Genomic DNA, 20,935 nt, shown 5'->3' on the forward strand with positions numbered 1-20,935 from the left:
CAGACATTTAATATGTTTCAATTAAAACATTTAACTCAAAAGCATTTCTAAACGGATATTATCAAAATAAAACATATTAAGATGTACATAAGGAGCGACCTGGATCTTAAAGAAAAGACGAAAAACTAAATTATATATTTATATGTTGGTACACTTCCCCTTATGTCTGTTAAGTATGTTAACTAGTGTGTGTGTGTGTATATATATATATATATATATATATATATATATATACTGTATATCCTACAAATATTAGATTTTTTTCTAATCCATCCAAAACACTGTAATACATTTTAAATGCACATTGTTTTAACAACAGTTTCTTATTCGTTATTTTTCTTCATTTATTATTTAATAGGGGGACTTTTTCTAAACTTAAAAAGCTAGAAAGTCTTTATGGAATCAAAAATATCAAACAAAAATATAACATAATAGTAGTATTTTGTTGGAAGAAAATACTATAAAATCGCACAATTAACTATGAAAAGGGTTTTTACTGCAGAAAGAGACAGTTAATTTGAAGGTTATTATAATACTAATTGATACATAATAGCTTCTAATAGAGTTAAATAACGATAATAATAATAATAATTCCCCTTAATTGATGAACTTAATTATTTTTAAATGGAGTCATTGCAAGGTGACTGAATCCTGGTTCCGACTTGTTTCACACATTGATACTCACACAGCGTTTTAAAAACGAGGAACTAGTTTCCACTTTATCAGGCCGAGTGAGGAAGGTGATGATGAGGATGAAGGTGATGATCTGTGTGGAAGCGCGTGTCCTCCCTCGTGACCTCTGCACGTCATCTTTAGTCGGTGTTGAAACAAAAAATCAGGACGAGCTCACATCTTAAAACAAAAGAAGAAAAAAAGAAGAAGCGTCAAACATCAACATTATTAGTGACGCGGTTCATTTCTGCGTGGATTTGGATTAATTGATACTCATCATTAGGACTGCTGGCAGCTGCGTTCAGAGTACAGTGTTTGACTCGTGTGTTTATTATATAATATTTAGTAGTTCAAGATGGAAGTGAAGGTTAGAGGAAGAGGAGGAAAGAGAGGGAGCCAGTCATGTGCGTAAATGGAAATAATGCGCAAAGTGTTTTCGTTGCGATGTTGTTCTTTCTTTTTGCATTATGTGTGTGTGTGTGTGTGTGTGTGTGTGTGTGTGTGTGAGTGAGAGAAAGAGAGAGGGAGAAGGAGAGTTTGTGCACGCGTGCTTGTTTGTAACGGAGGGGGAGAAGTCCGTCTGCTTTATTGGACTGTATTTGCATGAAACGAAGTCATTATATAAACAGTTGTTCTATATGTTGTTTTTTAGTGTATAAGTGTTTCTATGAGTCGCAGCCTCTCGGAGTGCGTGCATGCGTGCGTGAGCGTGCGTAAAGACCGACAGGCTCGAGCGCTTCATTTCCATTCACCGGGGACCCCTGCGCGCAACAAGAGCCCCCCATGGGTGCAATAGTGCAAGCGCAGACGACGGTGATTGGCCAGAGGTTGATCAGATGGTACACTTCCCCTCTGTGTTCAGTGGCACCTCACAACCCCCCCTTTCAGCAAAAACCAAATCTCGGATAAAGTAATGTCAAAACCACTTGGACTATAAAAGACAACAAATCATATTCCTCCGGAGTATATACACCCCGTTGTCCACCCAATGAGTTCCTATTTTGTTAACTCAACTTTTCCCGTGTCTCTGCCGGGAGGACAGGACTCTCTCCTGGGTCAGATACCGTTATATTCCTCGGGATACACCGATCCGTTAAGACACTACTCCAACGCGGCCACATATGGAGCAGCCAACATGCAGGAGAAGGTTTACCCTGCGTCCTACTACCAGCAGACGGGCGCAGCGGCCGCGGCCATCTACGGAAGGGCCGGCGGCGGAGCGCCCTGCGACTACAACCCGGTCGGGACTTTCTACAAGGACGCGGAGGGCTCGTGCGCTTTCTCGAGCCGCGACGAGCAGCCGCTGTTTGTCAGTCAGGAGCAGCGCAAAGCGGAGTGCCCGGAGCAGGCTGTCAGTATGAGCAGCAGCCTCGACGACAAGTCCTCCACTCTGATCTACCCCTGGATGCAGAGGATGAACGCCTGCTCCGCCGGTGAGTACAAACTGGAACTCTGTTGTTGTCATGCAGCCTGAAGGTAACAGAGTCCTGGTCTCTGTGAGCATCCTGAGCCTCACAGTGTCGTTACCTGTTCCTGGAGTATGGAGCTTCACACTCGCACTGATATGTGATCTACTTAATGTTTAGGAACAGGAACAGAAAATAATTGCACGATTACAGAGCCGAAATTAGAGTTTGAGATTATTGTGATTGCGCATACGAATCTCCATGCGCCTTAAGGGCTTTGGCTACATCATCATCACATACATACACGATCGCACGCGCACTCACGCACGCACACACAGACATGGCCTACACCCCACAAACTCCTACTTAAAGCTCTTTAGTGCCATTGCCTCTCCGGAATGGGTCTTTTTCAGTTTAAGTATCGCACACACTTTCAGCAGCGATTAAATGTCCAAATCAATTTAATGTCAGGCCTAAACTCTCAAAAACAAGACGCTGTGTAAGCTTTGTGCCTCAGTGCGCAGTCTGACTCTGGACTGTACATCCGTACTGTAATGTTAAAGAACAATATACTGCTGTCGTAAAGGAGAAACACATCATGGGGGGCACTTTTACGCACCAGGCTTCATCCCATTGTAGCCTACAAGACATCATTTATGAGTTTTTTATTTATTTAATTTTTTAGAATAAAATGTACACAGGTAATTCTAAACTCAGTATAAGATGTGTCATATGCATACTCACTGGAAATATAGCAACTTTATAGAATAGATTAAAACAAAATGAATACAAGCCATTTGCGCACCTTTTAGGAAGAGGTGTACTAATACAAGGAACAATACCCACGATAAAGTACACTTTATTACTCTATCATAATTCTAAATGTTATTAGAGTGTGATTTGGAGCTAAATTACCACTTTATTGTATTTTTCAGACACACCACTACAGATTTCGAGTGCACTCTCAGGTAGATTTTTCTCCTACACTTTGGAAATTTACTCGAGACAAACATTTAATTATTAATTCATGATTTTTGTTGTTTTGTTGTTGTTTTTGTTCCAGGTCCATTTGGAAACAGTGGCCGCAGGGGCCGACAGACCTACACCCGCTACCAGACTCTGGAGCTGGAGAAGGAGTTCCACTTTAACCGCTACCTGACCAGGAGGCGCCGGATAGAGATCTCCCACGCGCTGTGTCTGACGGAGAGACAGATCAAAATCTGGTTTCAGAACCGCAGGATGAAGTGGAAAAAGGAGAACAAACTCCTCAATCCTTCAAAGACACCCGAGGAGGAGGAGCAGGCGGACAAGAAGAGCTAAAAAGGACACTGAATAAAAAGGCATGTGTGCGCGTGTTTGTGCGCACACTCCCAACGTAAAATGATGTATTATTTCTTTGTAGATAAAGTGCTACAAACCCCAAGTTAGAGACGTGTAGAGTGACTTTAATTCAGTATCTGCACGGTGATAATGTCTGCATTAGAGGTTCAAATCAGGTCCTCCTCTGTTCGTCCTTGTGATCGTGATTTTATTTAGGGGACTATGCAAAAATCCGCCAAATGTAAATACCTTTCAGTGTTTAGTTTTTGACAATGTTGTTACCTCATTATCGTAGGCCTACTGAGTTTTATTATTGTTATTTTTATGATATTAAAAGAGGCTTTTTGTCCTTTACTGAACATCTTGTGGTGTTAGTTGTTGTAATAGTCCTTTAAGCTTGTTGTGCCATCGACTGTACAGATCAGAAATGTTATTGTTATTTATTGTTGTTCACCTTGTGTTCAATGCACCTCTGGATATTGTGTGCAATATTTTGTTTAGGAAATTGTACATAGAAATAAAGGCTTTTTGATGTAAATTGGAAAATCTTGTGGCGTCATTTATGCTTAAAAAATGTACGTTTTATTATTAGCAGCAGTAGTACTTTATTATTATTATTATTATTATTATTATTATTAGGTTACTGAGCTGCTAGAGTCAGAATAAACCTATCAAATAAGCCTTTACATTCACATAAACCTGCGGAGAGGTTCAAATAATTTCCTGTTTGACATCCTAACACGTTAAACTGACGGCGGTGTGGCTGATACGTCTCAGTTACGTGCTACTTGAGCCTTTTGTGGCCTATATTATCAGCGCGTTACATAAATGATGGATGAGTCCGGGCCCTGACAGCGCGTCCCGGCGGGGCACTACCGCCTCTGTCCGGAAGATGGCGCTCTCTGCCTGCGCGGGTCTCGCGGCGCAGCGGGGTGGCACCATTGACTGGAGCCTAACGACCATTATTTCGTCATCATTTGTAACCATGGAGCATGAATTACCTCTTGAAGTCATCAGTGAGGATTTACGACTGGTCAACAAAGGCACGTGATTCCCGAACGCTCTCCCATATTTGGCCGCATACCTGGCAAAGTACAGTAGGGCTTCATTGCTTATAATTCATGATTGCATCCATAAATCGTGCAAGCACACAGGATTATAGCGACAAAGATCTACAAATCGAGGCTTTAAAAATCCAAGCAAATGAGCTCTTACTTTGTAAACTCGTTCTCAGGGCGCTATCCAAATGGCTCCGACTATCAGTTACTAAATTATGGGACTAACGGCGCTGTGAGCGGCTCCTTCAGAGACCCTGGCACCATGCACTCCGGGTCTTTCGGCTACAACTACAATGGCATGGACCTAACCGTGAACCGCACCAACACCGGCAGCCACTTCGGGGCCGTGAGAGAGGATGCCCGGGGATTCGCGCCAGACGCCCGCTACAGACAGACACCCAACTGCTCGCTGTCCTCTCCAGATCCGGGGCCGCCGTCGTGCGCCACGGCCAACCGGGAGCCGCTGGAACTAAAAAGCCCCTCTCCTCCTTCTGACCGGAGCTCGACCTCGAGCGGCAACAATCTCAACACTAACAACAACGCTCATTTCACGGAGATAGAGGACGCCACCGTCGCCTCAGAGACCGAGGAAGGCGCACACAGCAGCGGCGGCTCCAGCTCGGCTCCTCGGGCGCAGCAGCACCAAGACCCCAGCGCCACCTCCTCCACTCCCACATCAAACGATTGCCAATCGCCACAAATATTCCCCTGGATGCGGAAACTGCACATAAGCCATGGTATATTTATTTACACATCTAATAATATTTAGTTCTGAAGGATGCCAGCGGACGGTGTGCCATAAATCTGTCAAGTGTTGCATGAGTGGGCAGCTCGGTGTGGGTGATTGGGGGAAAGAAGACGTTATTCGAAAAGTCTTCACGGGGTTGTTTGGGTTCAGGTTAACTGCCGCTGGAGCCTGAGATTGGATGGGTTGTGAAATGTGGATTTTAATTTGCAAGAGGCAGGCTGTCTGTCTGCAGCAGCTGGAGATAAGAAAGGCAGCAATAACCGTGTGTGAGTGTTGTTCTGTGTCGTGTTGGGTGCATGATTCCTCCCTGCTTCATTTCGTGTTGTGACCCCTCTGTGCATCCTCGTGGTGAAGCAGAATTTAAAAGTCTGGCAGTAAAACCTTCCTTTGTTGTTGGTGTTGTTCAGTGCAGTTGCTAATTTTCTGGATTTTCTGTAAAATTGTAGATATGACTGGACCTGATGGGAAAAGGGCCCGAACCGCGTACACCCGGTACCAGACGCTAGAGCTGGAGAAAGAGTTTCACTTCAATAGGTACCTGACCAGGCGGCGGAGGATAGAGATAGCCCACGCCCTGTGTCTCTCCGAAAGACAGATCAAAATCTGGTTTCAGAACCGCAGGATGAAGTGGAAGAAGGACAATAAACTGAAAAGCATGAGTCTTGTAACAGGAGGCAGCGCCTTCCACAACTGAATAACTTTTGGTGGAGAGTAAAAAAAATAATAATAACAATAATCATAATTGAAAAAAAAAACACAAGAAAAAAAGAAATACAAAAGAATCCAAGAGTACTGTAAAGCTATTTGAAAGCGGAGCACCTTGCAGCATGCTGTTGTGATAGAAAAAGAAGTATTCTGTCGTCTTAAAAATGCCATTTCTAGTTTCCTGTTGTTGTTCTATGATAGCTTAGATGTCCTATTTGGAAAAATAAGATGTAAATATTATTGGGGGTATTGACTGTTCATGCATTTGCTCTCTCTCTCTCTCTCCCTCTCTCTCTCTGTCTCTCTCTCTGTCTCTCTCACTATCTTGAAGTGTTTCAACTTGAGCTCTTTATTGTGACTTCTTAACGGTCTAACAGGAGTAAATTCATTGTACAGTTAAAAAAAAAGAAAGTTTCCAAACCATATGCTGCTCTTCATTGAATGTAAACCTCATGTACTCCGGGGCCATTCAAAGCGCTTTAGTGGAAGTTTAATGCTATTTTTGATGGTTATCTTGTGGCCAGATCCATAAAGTTTCAAGCCAGTGTGTAGCTTTAGGATATTGTGTTATTATACTTATACTTATTATTATTATTAATAATATTGTTTAGAATAATTATGAGCAATGCAAATGTATCCAACCTGTCAATGTGATGAATTTTTAGTGCAAAGGTTGTTCTGTGGATAGGCGGTGATGTGAGCTGTTTTCGCCAATAAGCTTTTTGTATTTGTAAGTGAACTCATAGCGCTTCAAAATAAAAGTTTCTCTCAATTGCTTTGTCTCGACTGTATTATCAATTGGAGGAATTACAAAAATTCAGATGAGTTTTATTGTTATTTTTTGGGGGTCAAAGCAGCTGCGTAACAACTTGTGGTTCGCTTTGAGCCGAGTTAAACTCATGATTAACTTGTTAGAAGTACAAAATATAAAAAGTGTCACAAGAACAACAAAGATTTTAGGCAGCTTTTTTTTTTTTTTTTTTTTTGGCTCTTTGCAGCAGATAATTAACAGAAATATCTAACTTTATTTCCAACTTACCTTCTCTGACTCCTCTGCAGCGAGACGCGTGTTTGCCATGTGGGAAACGTGTTGGTGATGAAATCTCCCCAAACACAACGTGGCTTTGGCTTACAGGTATATAAGCAAAGGCTGAAGTTGAAAATCCCCTCTTACCAAAGATTGTATAGACCTATATTACTTACAGACTGTGAAAAGTCACGTGAGGTCCATAAAGTTGGTTTTATGGTTTTGGGGAGTAGACAATGTACTATATAATTCACAACCTTGAATGAAAGTGACGGCTTAACTGCGTGGATGGGACTGGGAAGGCTGGACGGAAGCAGGGAGGAAACTGACCAGTTATGTTTAGTTAGTTTAAGATGGGGAATTTGGAAAACTGCTTTCTATAAAGACATATTGTTGCTACTAGACATTTTATTTTAAAAAGTTAAGTTTAAGTTTCTGCTTCTACAATCTGCTGCTACAATTTCAGAAAAAAAGTTAGAAGTCTTCCTCATTTCTCCAAAGCAGAAAAACTCCAATTATTTGACACTTGTTGATGTTTTGTTAGAATTAAAATGTCGAGGGAAAAAATGCGTTAAAGGCTTGTTTCTGGGTTTCTCCAATTAAAATAAAAAGACAGAAGAGAAGTGATTCAATTTGCAAACATAAAAATGTTTTGTGGAAAAAACCCAGAATCTCCTTATGAAATCGTTTAGATTTGAAGACTATTTGGAGGCTTTACGCAGCGAACTTGAGCGAAGTCCTGAGGCGATTTCTCCCGAACTTTCCCGAAGTCACCGAGCGGCCAAAGGTGAAGAGTCGGACAACCCCGAGCTGGAAGCAGCCTCCACTGATCTAACATAAAGACATCTGCAGGCTGTGTGTCTGCTTTTCTTCTTCTTCTTAAACCTAATGACGTTATCTCCAGGAAAAAACTAAAAGGTTATATGAGACTTGTGCAATATTTTCAAAGTCTTTTCAAACTCATTTCAGGTACAAAAAAAGAACAAAAAGTTAAAACCAGTGGTGGGCTATATGTGTCCCAGACATTTCCCTCATATTCATAACTATTAAGTGGCAATTTAACCAGCGTAATGAGTATTGCATATTGATAGGGGTAATCTGCAGCCATGAATAATTCATGGCGGCGGGGATCATCGCCGGGTCAGGAGACGATCTGCAGCCGCAGATGCTCCAGGAGGAGGAAGCGCGCTGCCGCCACGCTCTGCACTGTCACGATGGAGGCAAAAGTCTGTGTGTTGCACTCCAGATGATACACCTAAATGCTTCTATTTCTAATATATTTTAAATATAAGATACTGCGGTGTTGGTGATAAATCCATGCAAAAACACGCTGCGTAAATGGAACAGAATTCCTTCTTTTGTTTCCTTTACAGCAGGACTCGTCTGATCTACGTGGTGCAAGATGTCCAGGGAATAACCAGCCCCCATAAAGCCTCACAAACATATATCTATAACCGTGTATGGGTTATCATTTTATTACTAAATCTATTTAATCACTGTTTACCGATGCAGCTTCTCCGAATGTGTCCCACAGTTAAATGTAAATGAAGAAAATGTGTTTCTTTTATAATAAAAAAGGTAAAATAACATGTAAATAAAATTCTCCCGACATCGCACGTTGATATTAACGCATCCATGTTATCATAAAGTTGAACTACAGGAAACTTTTTTTTATCGTGTCATGGATGTGTGTTCAACATCTGGCATGATGTGTGTCCGTGCAGTGAGGAGATGTAGTGCAGATGTTCTGCCAGCAGAGGGCGCCTCAGACCGGCCCGGCTGATGATGGATGGGTTTTTCCCTCGTCCCCCTTGCTCGGGCTCTTATCATGTGGAGCATGTAGAGCAGAAGACAGAAACACCAGTATCACTCCGGGCGTGTTTGGTGGTTATCTCTGCAGCTTTGTCCAGGCTGAGTGGGCGGAATGAACCTTTAATGCGGGACACTTTGAGCTGATAGGGAAACTCTCTTTGGACAAGCTGCCTTTTGGTTCAGCCTGATGATCAGATTCCTTCTCACTTTAATTCAATTCATTTTTATTGATAGTGTGAAATCATAACAGAAGATATCTCAGGACAGAGAGTTGGTCTAGGACACACTCGACACACACTTTATTTTCCACAAAGCAGCTGTATATGAGTGCTTTAGTACCCTTTTCAGCGAGTTGTGGGATACTTGTATTTCCTATTTTGATACTTTTTAGTCCACCATTTCAGAGGCCTCCTGTGATTCTACTACATTTATCTGCAGCCTGTGTGCTTTCCACATTAAAAAAGAGGATACATGCAGTATAATAGCCTATGAATTGAAGTTGACTTCAGAATACTCAGAGCCGAGAGGGAATCTCTCTTTCTCTTTAGAGGTAAAGCTGCCTGTTGGTTCAGCTCGTTGAGTCTGATAATCAGACTGGATTTCTTCTCACTTCATTATCCTGGAAGCAGCTCAGAGGAAAGTGTATTCAGTCAATATCGAGTCTTGACTATTGAGTATTTCTATTTTATGATATTTTATAGTATACTATTTCATACACAACATTTATCTGAAAGCCTGTTTCGGTAACTTTTCAAATTTAAAATTTTACATAAAAAGAGGATTCCTTTTTTTAAGTTTAGAGATCACACACTTCGTGGGTTGTGAGACCAGTTACAAAGAGACCAACGATTCCCACTCAAGACTTCTCAAATGGTTTCTTTGAATAACAACGTGAGCCCCAAAGAAGTAAAATTCTTCAATATATCACAAAAACAGCAATGACCAGACCTCAGGAGGGGCCTGGCCCCGAGTTTGGGAACCCCTGAACTAAAATAGCTAAGTCTAACCCATTTAAAGTAGTTGACACCAGCTCCACCTGCAGCAGCCACAGCTGTGAACAGTGAGGCTTCTCAGGGGACATTTTTCTGCAGAACAAGTTTTACTTTTGATACGTGAAGTGGTTTGTTGCTAATACTTCTCTACTTTTAATTAAGTAGGATTTTGAATGCAGTACTTTAACTTGTAATGGAGTATTTTTCCTTGGGGTCTTGGTACTTTTGCTTTAGTTAAGTTAAAGTCTGAATACTTCTTCCACCAGAGCCTGAAGAGAGATGAAACTCGGTTTAAATGACCAACAAGTTATATAAGCTCATGTAGTTTTTAAATCTAGGCTATCTGGCCAAATTGGGATGTTTTTTTTTAAAGCATGCTTTATAATTCATTTGGAAGGATAACAACAACTTCTGGGATGAAAGGTTACACCTTGAGACATGGGGGATAAAAGCACTTTATTAAAGCAGCATTAGCGTTTATAACGGCAGATTTGATGGCTAGTTAGAAAGTAGTAATAACCCCTGAGCATTTATAAATGGATAACCAACATGTATTACTATATTATTAGGCTACCCAACAGACATGGATACACAGTGGAATGGAAACAGATTTTTTTTTCACAACCTGGCAACCCAGAATGTGTTTTCGTCTTATAACGGATCTGAATGATTTAATAACATTAATAAAGCAGTTGATAGTAAGTTGTTATCCTTTTATAAAGGGTGCATCATAAGAAAGACATCCCTTACATATGATGACGTTTTAAAAATGAAAAGCTTCCTAAATGTGGTTATTGTTATTTTGATGTTTAACAGTTTAAGGAGGCTGCAGTTGCTGTCCTCGTGCAGGCAGAGGCTGACAACCTGTCATCTATGTACACCCTGTAGATCCGAATTTGTGTAAATATAGCAGCAACCACAAATTCGCGTCTTCGGGAGTATGTAGGCGATGCCACTTCACCTCGAGGGGAAGAGAGGCACGAGGAGGAAACACTCATGGGTTTCTGTGCGTCTCTACATATATTTCATGGCAAACTATGCTGCTTATTTGGGCTTTTCTGTTTTCCTCGTAACGCGTTTTCAAGTGTTGGAGCGTCCGCGCACAGAGCTGCAGGCCCTCACCAGGGTCCACGCGATGTTTGAAGTGTTCCCTTTTCTCTCTCCTTTAGCTGCACATTGCTGGAGAATATGACATCTGTGAAGGTTGCAGGACGAGCCCTTCAATGCGGGGCATTGTTCGGCACTCCATTTATCTTCGTTTCACTGCACTTCGCTGCCTGTTGGGCCGAGGAGGAGTTTGAGTTTTCCAGGGAAATGTGAGGAGAGATCCTCAACCAACGGCTCCAACAGGCTCCCAACGTTACTGGACGGAGAATCTGGAGGGAAGATGGAAAAGGTAAATTAATATGTTTATAACTGGGACGATTATAGAAGTGAAGAGGCGAATAGAGGGTGAGTTTGCTTTTGATTTGAGGGAATAATCCGAGACACTTTACTGTGAGCACAAGGCGAAAACAAACGAATTACTCATAACGCACTTTAAAGGGGTTTGAAGCAGGGATAAATAAGGATATTTTAAGTGTTAATATTAAGTGTTTCTTAGTCTAAGTAGCCTAGTTGTAAGTTAAAGTAAATTCTAAACTATTTTATTTACCCCATTCAAGTGTTTATTAATGTACAGCATCTGTCAGCAATTATAGCCTATTGTACCATAAATACTTTTTTTAGGTTACCTACAATAAAATCTTTATACAAGCTATATTATAATTGATTACACACCAGCTTCAGGAGTTATATTTGATGACAATTACATTAATAACCGGTTAATAACTACATTATAGTGTGTTAAAAACCATTTGTTGCGTGTTTAGATACTGCTTATAACGTATTCATTAGTTAAAGTAGACTGAAGATTTCTTAATGACTCTGATTTTGATTTAGAAAAAAATAACAATTTACTCTGGTGTTTTTTTGCACTTCAAACCCGTTTGTTTTGTATTCAAACTGTGGGCCCATGTCATTTATCGTTATTATGATGCATTGATTTACTTTATTGCTTATGTATGTTAGCTGTGGGACTTTGCTTCTGCTGTGGATTCGACTGTGTTGAATGAATCCAGAGCCATAACTCCTCTCCTGTGGACACGTGGTTCCTGCAGCTAATTGACAGGAGAGGTTTGTCAGCAGGCCGGCAGACTGAATGGAGGGGTGGAGAGGTGGAGGGGTGGAGAGGGAGGTGGGGGGGGGGGGGGGGGGGGGGGGGGGGGGGGGGGTGTACATGTCCATCACAGATCAGACAAGCAGCCTGAGGAGTGTGGAGCTCGCCCTGGTGATGGAGGCGGGATGTAGAGTGCAGCTCAGGGATGTAGTCCCGTGTGAATGATGACTGTCCCACTGCAGGCCACACTGGGATCAAACATGAGTTCATATTTACACTGAACACTAACTCATCAGGTCAGTCTGCATCTTCCTCCTCTTCCTCTCCCCGGCTGCCTCATGCATCACAGGAGGATTTAGAGGTTTTCTTTAAGACAGCAGCACTTATCAGGGGCGGAGCCACGTGTTGTAATTATTGGGGGTTCAGCCCATACATGGGGGGGGGGGGGACTTTTAGAAAACAATAGAATAGTCTTTATTGTCATTGTACATCTACAGCGAGATGTCCTATCAGTGCAAAACATCAGCAAAAGTGCAAAACAGGTGAATAATATATATAGAAAAAGGCCTCAAAAGTCCCTCTGAGATAAAAGTGGTTTAAAGAAGTAAAAAAAGACAGAGTAAAAACACAAACAAGGCATTCACTTCACAATTCAGCATTAATAAATTAAACGCAAGTAGCATTACGTGCAGATGTTTTGGAGAGAACTGGTTTCTGAGTGTGTTTTTGTTTAATTGTCTTGAACCAGGTCTGCCCGAAGGCAGCAGTTCCCCCGGACCGGGTCCAGGGTAAGATGGATCTTTGAGTATCTTTTGGGCTTTTTTGAGGCAGCGGGAGTTCACAGAATGAAAGAGAATAATTCCCCGGTTACAGAAAGTTTCCCTAAAAGATTTGGGGAATCCAAAACGCCCCAACACTTGTTCCTGGTTTTCTTACAGGGTTTTTGTTAGAGGACTGTAGGCTATCAGAGAGATTTATGGCACACATATGCAGTGGTAGAAGCAGTACTCAGGGCCTTTACTTAATTAAAAGTAGACATACAACAATCTAAAAGTACTTCATTATATGTTTGTTTTCTTGTACCTGGGGGCCCTGATGGGCGTCTCGGGCTGAGCACAGAACCAGAGCTCAGACAGGAACTGATGCAAGTTTAAGTAACCAAGTACTGTACTTCAGGGCATTTACTTGATTAAAAGTAGAAATACAACAATTTAAAAACACTCCAGTATAACTAAACGTCCTGATTTCAAAATGTTACAAAAGTGTAATCAGCAAAACAATGTTTCAAAAGTAAAATAACTCATTATGCATTACAATATATTCTGTTTTTATCACAGCTGCTGTGCATTCATCTGCAGCATAGAGGAGCTCCGTTGTCCCCGTGTGTCCCTGAGAGGGTCTGCCTGAGAGGGTCTGCCTGAGGGAGTCTGCCTGAGAGGGTCTGCCTGAGAGAGTCTGCCTGAGAGGGTCTGCCTGAGAGGGTCTGCCTGAGAGGGTCTGCCTGAGATGGTCTGCCTGAGAGGGTCTGCCTGAGAGAGTCTGCCTGAGGGAGTCTGCCTGAGAGGGTCTGCCTGAGAGAGTCTGCCTGAGCTCTCTGCCTTTTGGAGGAAGTTTTACCTCACGGCTGTGGCTCCAAAGGCTTGCTCCTGTTGGGTCTTTGTTAATCATAGAGCGGGGTCTACTCTAGACCTAGTCTATCTAAGTGTCCAGAGATCACCTCATGTTACTCTGTTATAATTGACAACATAGATAACATTTAAGTGAGAACTGTTGAAACTACAGCGTCCTTAAAACCCACAGGATGTGGCTGAGAGCTCCTGAAAATGGCCAGTAAAAATGCAAATTATGTAACAACAAACAAATAGCATATTCCGCTGATGATTTGTTTTCCTGCAGCATTCTGCATGGCGCACTGGACTGCGTTTGTTTAGAGACACATTTCACTTAATTTAAAAAAAATGAAACTAAATAAAAAAGTCTCACTCTGCAACCTTTAAAAGAAGAAGCTTACTAAGTAAAACTTGTTGGACATCTGGTCACTGTTCCACTTGTCTCTGGGTCGACGGTTGCACGACTCAGAGATCAAAGATGTTCATTTGCATTAATTAACGCTATGCTCAGTTAAATATTACCTTTCAGAGCCAATCAAAGCGACCGAGCAAAACACGAAGATGAGACATCAAAGCCCCGCCGATCGACCCGCTGCAGCAGTCTGCTGAGGGCCACATGGAGACCAAGCCGAGGCCTCATTAAGGAGCTCTCTGACGGACGCTGCTGCTGACCACTGCCTGTCTCCTCCTCAGTGCTTTAAAACGACTCACTCACTTCAATTAGAAACAAAAACAAAGACAATCTCATTACAGAAACAAGACGTAAGGCACTCTGTATGTGAGTGTGTAGAAGACAAAACCACTCCAGACTGAGTCCTGAACGCTTTCTCTGCCCGGGGTAATTTATGGCATCCCTCCTGGCATCTGGAAGGGAGGTTGGAATTTATTATAAACGCGCTGGACACGTTCCCAGGACCAAAAAATAAAGATGTCTGTGTGTTCATATCGCTGTGAAAATACAGTTTAAAACTCGCCGTGTTGGGGTGATTTCAGTGGTGATGGGAAGCAGACCGGTTTCCTTATCTAAATCCACTTAACGTGGGCTTCAGTGCCAACATATTTCAGCCGTTTTCTTGCCTCTCTTGAGCCACCTTAATGCTTTTAGGGTTTCCACGCTGCTGTAATTGCCATAAAGGTGTCAAAGTAGACATTTATCCGTATAGAAAAGCGTCTCTCTTCTTTCTTTTTCTTTTTTTTGTCATCGCAGGGCTATTTCCATGTATGAAAGTGGGCTTGCATGATCAGCAGAAGGGGTTTTTCTTTTCACACACACACACACCCACACACACACACACACACACACACACACACACACACACACACACACACACACACACACACACACACACACACGCGCGGGCGCTGACATTGTGCTGTGTGCAGGGCGGTGGGAGCTGCAGGAACCCCGTCCACTCTGCTTCACCCCACCGGCATGCAAAGCCACATCAGAGCTGCTGCTTCCTCTGCAGGATTATTCTAATCTGGAGAGGCTTTTTACCCCCAAAACAGAACTGACCAACAAAAAAAAAAGGTGAGAGGAAGCCTGTGTGTGTTTGTTTGCGCGAGGATTGTTCCAGTGCGGGATGACTGGAGGTTGTGGAGGTAATGCAGCCGCGGACTGGGTTATGTGTCTTTATGATTTACGAGCCTGACTCCAGCAGCCGCGGTTCAACCAGAGTTCACAAAGCTGCATGCCTCCAGACTTTATTCTCTCTCTCTTTCTCTCTCTCTCTCTCTCTCTCTCTCTCTCTCTCTGCTTCTCTCTTCGCTCTTAAAACTGCTGCTAAATAATTCTGTTCTGTTGGCTTAAATTTAATTAAGATATTGAATGTGTTACAGTGTGTTATTTCTGCTTCTTTAAATCGCGTTTGGTTTCAGTTCAGGGCAGAAAAACCCCAAAAAGCTGCAGCTGCACCACGGACTGTATTATTTTGTGTTTGATGGAGATGGATGGATGTTTTAGTAGATTATGTTACATTTCATTTTTCCCCTCGAAAATGCTGCAGACAGGACCATCCATTAGCTGAACAATAGGCTGTTCCTTATTAATACGCACGGGCCGAGTGTACTGATGTAATCTCAGGAAACACTATTTATAAAAAAAGGACAAAAACTAAGGTATCTATTTTTGTATTTTTATGAAATGAATTTTACGTTTTTGGGCTTTTGTTTCTGCGTAGACTGATTATTATTTTTATATGTTCTTGTTATAAATATTGTAAATATTTCTTTTTACAGGAAAAATAGGAGGTTATAGGAAATAACCTTGTTCTATAATCTAAAAAGATTATATTTCATTTGTTTAAGCTGCAATTAAACACAACAAGAAAAATACACTGAGCCTCGTTGCAGGCCAGTGAGGTCTACACTCATTGTAAGAAAGGCAAAATGTTGGATTTCTGCTCAGATTTTTCCAGTTTATCCTTGATTTGGGGTTTTCTCGAGGGTTTATTATCACAAACTCGTATTTTCTCCGTGGCCTCTCAGGCCTGGAGAGGCTTGCTATTCACGTCAGCGTACTATTGAGTTGATAAGATGGATCGTGTGGTCTCCTCCCTGATTCTGTCTCCGTCTCTTTTCTGCGTCCTCTCAGGCCCGAAGCTGCAGGGCTCTCTGGAAACCTGCCATGACATTTGGCTGCCAGCGCTCCGTCGGAAGGTCAAAGGTGCACATTTAATGGAAATGCAGAAAACCAGTGCGACCCAAAACCCCCAGAAGCACCACGACTTCTTCTTCAGCGAGTCTCTGGTGGAGGATGTCAGCGGGTTCGGGTGCGCAGCCGCACACCAGCAACTGGCTCAAGTGGAGACGTTTGCACGCGCGTTTCCCAGGAGGTCAAAACAGCAAAACCCCAAGTTCCCTGTGAGCAAAAAGATTTTCCCCTGGATGAAAGAGTCCAGACACTCAAGTCCGACTCCTGGCACGAGACTCGCAGGTCTGTAAAGACAGAGGCAGCAGTTGTTTCCAAACCGAGCCTTCTCATTAATGTCCGCTGTTATTAATTGAGGAAATTGTATTTTCTCCTTTTCAGTTTCAAAAGATCAGGTAGATATTCATGAACACACTGGCTCAGGTTCATTTTAAGACCAGATATTTTATTTAGAATTTTAATAACATAGTGCTATTTATTTATAAAGGCCTAGTGTTCAAAATACAAAACAATTAGAATATCAGAAGAAAAGTAAACATCCCTTCATTTTACATAGGCTACCTTTTATAAGACCTTATAATAATCTATCCCTTTAAATATATGTACATACATGTATATATATCTCTCTATATAAAAATATATATATACAAATATATACACACACACACACTCACACACACACACACACACACACACACACACACACACACACACACACACACACATATATATATATATATATATATATATATATATATATATATATATATATATATATATATATTATTAATTTGTCTCAGAGTGTTGATTAAAGGGAAGAACTATCTAATATCAACCACTCAGGCCTACAAGCGAGCAACTCTTGGTCACCATTTTGGAAATGTCCCCTATACATCCCATACTGTAACACTGTAACCCTGTAACACATCTTTATGTACCACCATGACCTCTTAGCTAATTTCAAACAATCTTGTTATTGATTTCTACGCTTATTTTCTATTTATTTTATTAACGTTTTTAACCCTTATTCATACAGGCCAGGTTGGCTGAGCGTGCATGTTATGTTTAACACAACAGAAGCATTTAATAAAACAGGAAAGTGAGAGTAAACAAGGAGCAGACTGTAATCGGTAGAGAAAATGACTGAGAATGATAAAAAGAAGAAAAACAAACCTCCAGTCACTGGTTCCACTCAGTCAACCCAACCTGTCCAACCTTTTCCTTTTCTCTCCCACTGTTCGTCTCTACAGACTGCGCCGTCAACGAGAAGTGTCCAAGCGCGACCCCGCTGGCCTCCAAGAGGACGCGCACCGCGTACACGAGCGCGCAACTGGTGGAGCTGGAGAAGGAGTTCCACTTCAGCCGCTACCTGTGCAAGCCGCGGCGGGTGGAGATGGCCGGCCTGCTGAACCTCCACGAGAGGCAGATCAAGATTTGGTTTCAGAACCGGAGGATGAAGCAGAAGAAGGACGAGAGAGTGCAGGGCCTCGCCGCCACCCCCCCGTCCTCCCCCTCCGCCCCGGGCACCCCCACTCTGTCGAGCCTGGGTTATGTCCATCTGGGCGGGGATTACCAGCCGGCCTCCCCTCCGCTCAAGTCCCAACAACTCCTCCAGTCCCAGGCTGCGTACCCGGCAGAGTACTCCAAATATGCAGCTCCAGGCTTCACGCACGAGCCGCAGTTTATTGCGCAACACGACACGCACACCACCTCACGCACAACAGACCCAAATGAGGATCTCAACGGGTCGTTTTTCTCACAAAGCTGCACTCAGGACAGAATCATGCAAGCTCCAAAACTGACTCATCTGTAGCAGAAACACGTGATCTCGACTCTCCAAAAAACAACTTTCCGTTTAATTTATAGAAGATCTGTCCTGATGCATGTAGCTATTTTATGATTTTATGATATATTCGTCGCAACTCGTATTTATTTGTATTTTTACACAAAATTATTTATTTTTTCCAATTATAATTTCTTAACTTTCACGCGTTTTTTAAAATATATTCCGGAGACATGCAGCCCTTTTTTAGGTTTAACTGTTGCTGCTGTTATTTCAGCTACATACAGAAATACAACGTGTTGAGAGTCCCCCCCCCCACACACCAGACTCTCCACAGTAAATAGGCCTACTCCTCTACAGGACGACAGTAATGCAGCAAAAACGTTGAAATAAATGCAACTTTCCTTGTTTTTGGTTAAAAGTAGCCTATAAATTATTACTTGAGGTCTAACACATCACATACACTCTTACTTAATGACAGGGGATGAGTATGGATGTAAGTTTTTTTTTTAAAGATATTATATTATAGTCTCGATGTTAAAAGAAGCCAGCAGAAGAAGTCTGCATGGCTCTCAAATGTGTCTTTTGTTCTAATATGGGCAAAGAGGGCCACACAAGCTGTCAATGTGTAAAAAGAGCGCATGATGGATCACTGGATTCACTGCGCTGCTCTGAGTCTGGCGACGAGAGGCCGCAGAAACGGTTTGGTAAGAGGCCAATTCAAGCAACCTCTTATTTACATACATTTACAGCGAGTTTTTAACGTTGATATTTTTCTTTCTCAAGTTTTAAAATGAAGCTAAATAAGTGTTCAAAAAACGAACAAAAACAGCAGAGAGGACATACATTTCAAATCAATACATTTGCATGACAAAATAATACCTAGATGTTGATATTTTGTATTATTACTTGCTTTTAAGATGCGTTAAGATAAAATACTTTATTGTCCCCAAGGGGGAATTTAGCCTGGTCCACAGTGCTGCACATAGCGTCAATCAACAACACAGCCAATAAAACACAGCAGTACACTAAAGACACAGGCAGGAATTGCACACAATGACCAGTTGTAAGTGACATACAACATGGAGATATGACGTAACATTTGACAGCTTTGACCATTATAATGTATGATGTGTGTCCTCTTTTATAGTTTTTGGATGCCATTGTTATAATATTTAGAATGAGCTACTTTTCATCTCGTCATTATGTTAGCCTACATAGTCATTATTTTAATGTTTTTTGCCATTCATTTTTCATCATCAGCTCCTCTAACACTGTCTGAAACTGCGTCCTGATGCTTGTGTTCTTATCAGATGGATGGGCGAGTTTGATTGAAGCATTTGTCATGTAAATGCGAGCCATTTGATGGACGAGCGCGCAGACTTGACAGAGTGCTGGAGGTCCTTTGCCATTGGCGTTTAGCGGGTCACATGGTGTGTCAGGAAGGTGATATGAGGGTGGAAGGCAGTTTTACAGCTTTGACATACTACCTAGAAGGTTAGGGCAAAGGGAGCACCGATTAATGACTGCTCAGTCTTGATCAGTTGGGAACAAACAATAGGCCCAAGGATGAACTCCTACTTAGACTACCCCGTGTGTAACCGGGGTGCAAACATTTTCAGTGCCAAGGCCGGATACCACAATTTAAACCATGGATACATGTCGTCCAACTCGTGCGCAACAAGTGATAGTTACGCGCCGGACGGGCGTTTAGTTGCTTCAACCTCTGCGCCACACCAGACCCCGAGCCTCCCTCTGCACCCCCACCAGACACACGTCAACCTGGATCTGCAGTTTGCAACACCGGGAAACTGCATGTATGGTTCACCTCTGGAGTACGGACATCACCAGTACGGCCTCGCACCCGAGCAGGACCGAAGCTTCATTCATGCGCAAGTCTCCCCCCTCGGAACAAACATGGCTCCCTACACCGGGGACAGCTGTGGACCTGGAGTCGCAACAGGCAGCCAGTATCTACATTTTGGAAACGGAGACCAGAGGCAGCAAGAATATCCAGAAAGTGTTTACACAAGGTTACCGCCCCAAAGTAGGGAGAATGATTTGGACCATGTGGAGGAAACTTCTAAAACATTTGACTGGATGAAAGTGAAGCGGAATCCACCTAAAACAGGTTTGTTCATCCTTAGACAGATTTAAGAATAATAGACGTCTGAATGTAATTTTGACTCTCAGTGCGTAAAAATACAATTCAGCTGATGTAATGAAGCCCAATTGTTCTATTTGGCAACTAATGTTTTGTACATGCTTCTATTCATTCTCACTATCAATCACAGCTCCAGCTCCATGACTTCCATGTTTTCATCCATTCATTCATCCATTTCTCTCCACAGCTGTCCACTCGGAGTTCGGAGTCCCCGGCCAGCACAACGTGATCCGCACCAACTTCACCACCAAGCAGCTCACCGAGCTGGAGAAAGAGTTCCACTTCAACAAATACCTGACGCGGGCACGGAGGGTGGAGGTCGCCGCCAGTCTGGAGCTCAACGAGACGCAGGTGAAAATCTGGTTTCAGAACCGCAGGATGAAGCAGAAGAAACGCGAGAAACTGGGCTGCGTTTTGGTTAACACTCCGGCACCTGTGGAGAAACTCTCCGGCCCTGACACTCCTCCAAAGGGAAAAGGGAAAGACTGTGAACCATGATGTGACTTTTGATCAGAAAAAACACACACACACACACACACAATATGAATGTGGGGGCCTGAGCAGTCTCACGCACCATTCCAAAAAAACTGTGAAAAATGCACGTGGACTTTGTGAAGTATACAGGGTATTTCTGTCCACTTATGTGCTTCTAGTTCTACGATTAATGCTGAAATGGATTCTGAGAAACCTTATAAAAATGTCTTTTAATCAGTTCTTTTATTTGTACCTTTGTTATCATGAGTCCATGTTGTTTTGTGTTGGAGCACTGAAGTACTCAGTGTCGTTTTTTGCACTATTTATTTACAGGGTATTGTCCATCAACTGTTGAG

The 20,935-nt window shown here is 42.4% G+C and overlaps 4 protein-coding genes across 5 annotated transcripts; all 4 read left to right on the forward strand.

Annotated features, from left to right (window-relative positions):
• The first annotated feature begins 883 nt into the window (after positions 1 to 883).
• On the forward strand, positions 884 to 3,934 carry hoxb6b (homeobox B6b). Of its 2 annotated transcripts, XM_034859698.1 has the most exons (3): positions 886 to 2,105; positions 3,014 to 3,046; positions 3,142 to 3,934. In XM_034859698.1, exons 1-3 carry the CDS (start codon positions 1,661 to 1,663, stop codon positions 3,396 to 3,398), a joined length of 735 nt encoding a protein of 244 aa, XP_034715589.1. In that variant the 5' UTR covers positions 886 to 1,660; the 3' UTR covers positions 3,399 to 3,934. The 2 variants fall into 2 exon arrangements, with proteins under 2 accessions (XP_034715590.1, XP_034715589.1); XM_034859699.1 differs by lacking the exon at positions 3,014 to 3,046 and having other exon boundaries at positions 884 to 2,105.
• A 407-nt stretch (positions 3,935 to 4,341) lies between these two features.
• On the forward strand, positions 4,342 to 5,949 carry hoxb5b (homeobox B5b). The gene is made up of 2 exons (XM_034859686.1): positions 4,342 to 5,193; positions 5,651 to 5,949. Exons 1-2 carry the CDS (start codon positions 4,602 to 4,604, stop codon positions 5,896 to 5,898), a joined length of 840 nt encoding a protein of 279 aa, XP_034715577.1. The 5' UTR covers positions 4,342 to 4,601; the 3' UTR covers positions 5,899 to 5,949.
• A 9,980-nt stretch (positions 5,950 to 15,929) lies between these two features.
• LOC117936531 (homeobox protein Hox-D3-like) lies at positions 15,930 to 18,044 on the forward strand. The gene is made up of 2 exons (XM_034859682.1): positions 15,930 to 16,443; positions 17,409 to 18,044. The coding sequence occupies exons 1-2, from the start codon at positions 16,044 to 16,046 to the stop codon at positions 17,969 to 17,971; spliced, it is 963 nt and encodes a 320-aa protein (XP_034715573.1). The 5' UTR covers positions 15,930 to 16,043; the 3' UTR covers positions 17,972 to 18,044.
• Positions 18,045 to 19,019: 975 nt separating this feature from the next.
• hoxb1b (homeobox B1b) lies at positions 19,020 to 20,692 on the forward strand. The gene is made up of 2 exons (XM_034859685.1): positions 19,020 to 20,072; positions 20,293 to 20,692. The coding sequence occupies exons 1-2, from the start codon at positions 19,511 to 19,513 to the stop codon at positions 20,601 to 20,603; spliced, it is 873 nt and encodes a 290-aa protein (XP_034715576.1). The 5' UTR covers positions 19,020 to 19,510; the 3' UTR covers positions 20,604 to 20,692.
• Positions 20,693 to 20,935: the final 243 nt, after the last annotated feature.

Source organism: Etheostoma cragini, chromosome 21 (genome assembly GCF_013103735.1).
Source record: "Etheostoma cragini isolate CJK2018 chromosome 21, CSU_Ecrag_1.0, whole genome shotgun sequence".
Taxonomy (NCBI): domain Eukaryota; kingdom Metazoa; phylum Chordata; class Actinopteri; order Perciformes; family Percidae; genus Etheostoma; species Etheostoma cragini.

Bases quoted from the DNA above. Each gene is read 5' to 3' on its own strand.
- hoxb6b (XM_034859698.1), top strand. From the start codon at position 1,661: ATGAGTTCCTATTTTGTTAACTCAACTTTTCCCGTGTCTCTGCCGGGA. The intron at 2,106-3,013 runs GTGAGTACAAAC...TGTATTTTTCAG, and splicing joins GATGAACGCCTGCTCCGCCG to ACACACCACTACAGATTTCG. The intron at 3,047-3,141 runs GTAGATTTTTCT...TTTTTGTTCCAG, and splicing joins GATTTCGAGTGCACTCTCAG to GTCCATTTGGAAACAGTGGC.
- hoxb5b (XM_034859686.1), top strand. From the start codon at position 4,602: ATGAGCTCTTACTTTGTAAACTCGTTCTCAGGGCGCTATCCAAATGGC. The intron at 5,194-5,650 runs GTATATTTATTT...GTAAAATTGTAG, and splicing joins GAAACTGCACATAAGCCATG to ATATGACTGGACCTGATGGG.
- LOC117936531 (XM_034859682.1), top strand. From the start codon at position 16,044: ATGGATCGTGTGGTCTCCTCCCTGATTCTGTCTCCGTCTCTTTTCTGC. The intron at 16,444-17,408 runs GTCTGTAAAGAC...TCGTCTCTACAG, and splicing joins TCCTGGCACGAGACTCGCAG to ACTGCGCCGTCAACGAGAAG.
- hoxb1b (XM_034859685.1), top strand. From the start codon at position 19,511: ATGAACTCCTACTTAGACTACCCCGTGTGTAACCGGGGTGCAAACATT. The intron at 20,073-20,292 runs GTTTGTTCATCC...TTCTCTCCACAG, and splicing joins GCGGAATCCACCTAAAACAG to CTGTCCACTCGGAGTTCGGA.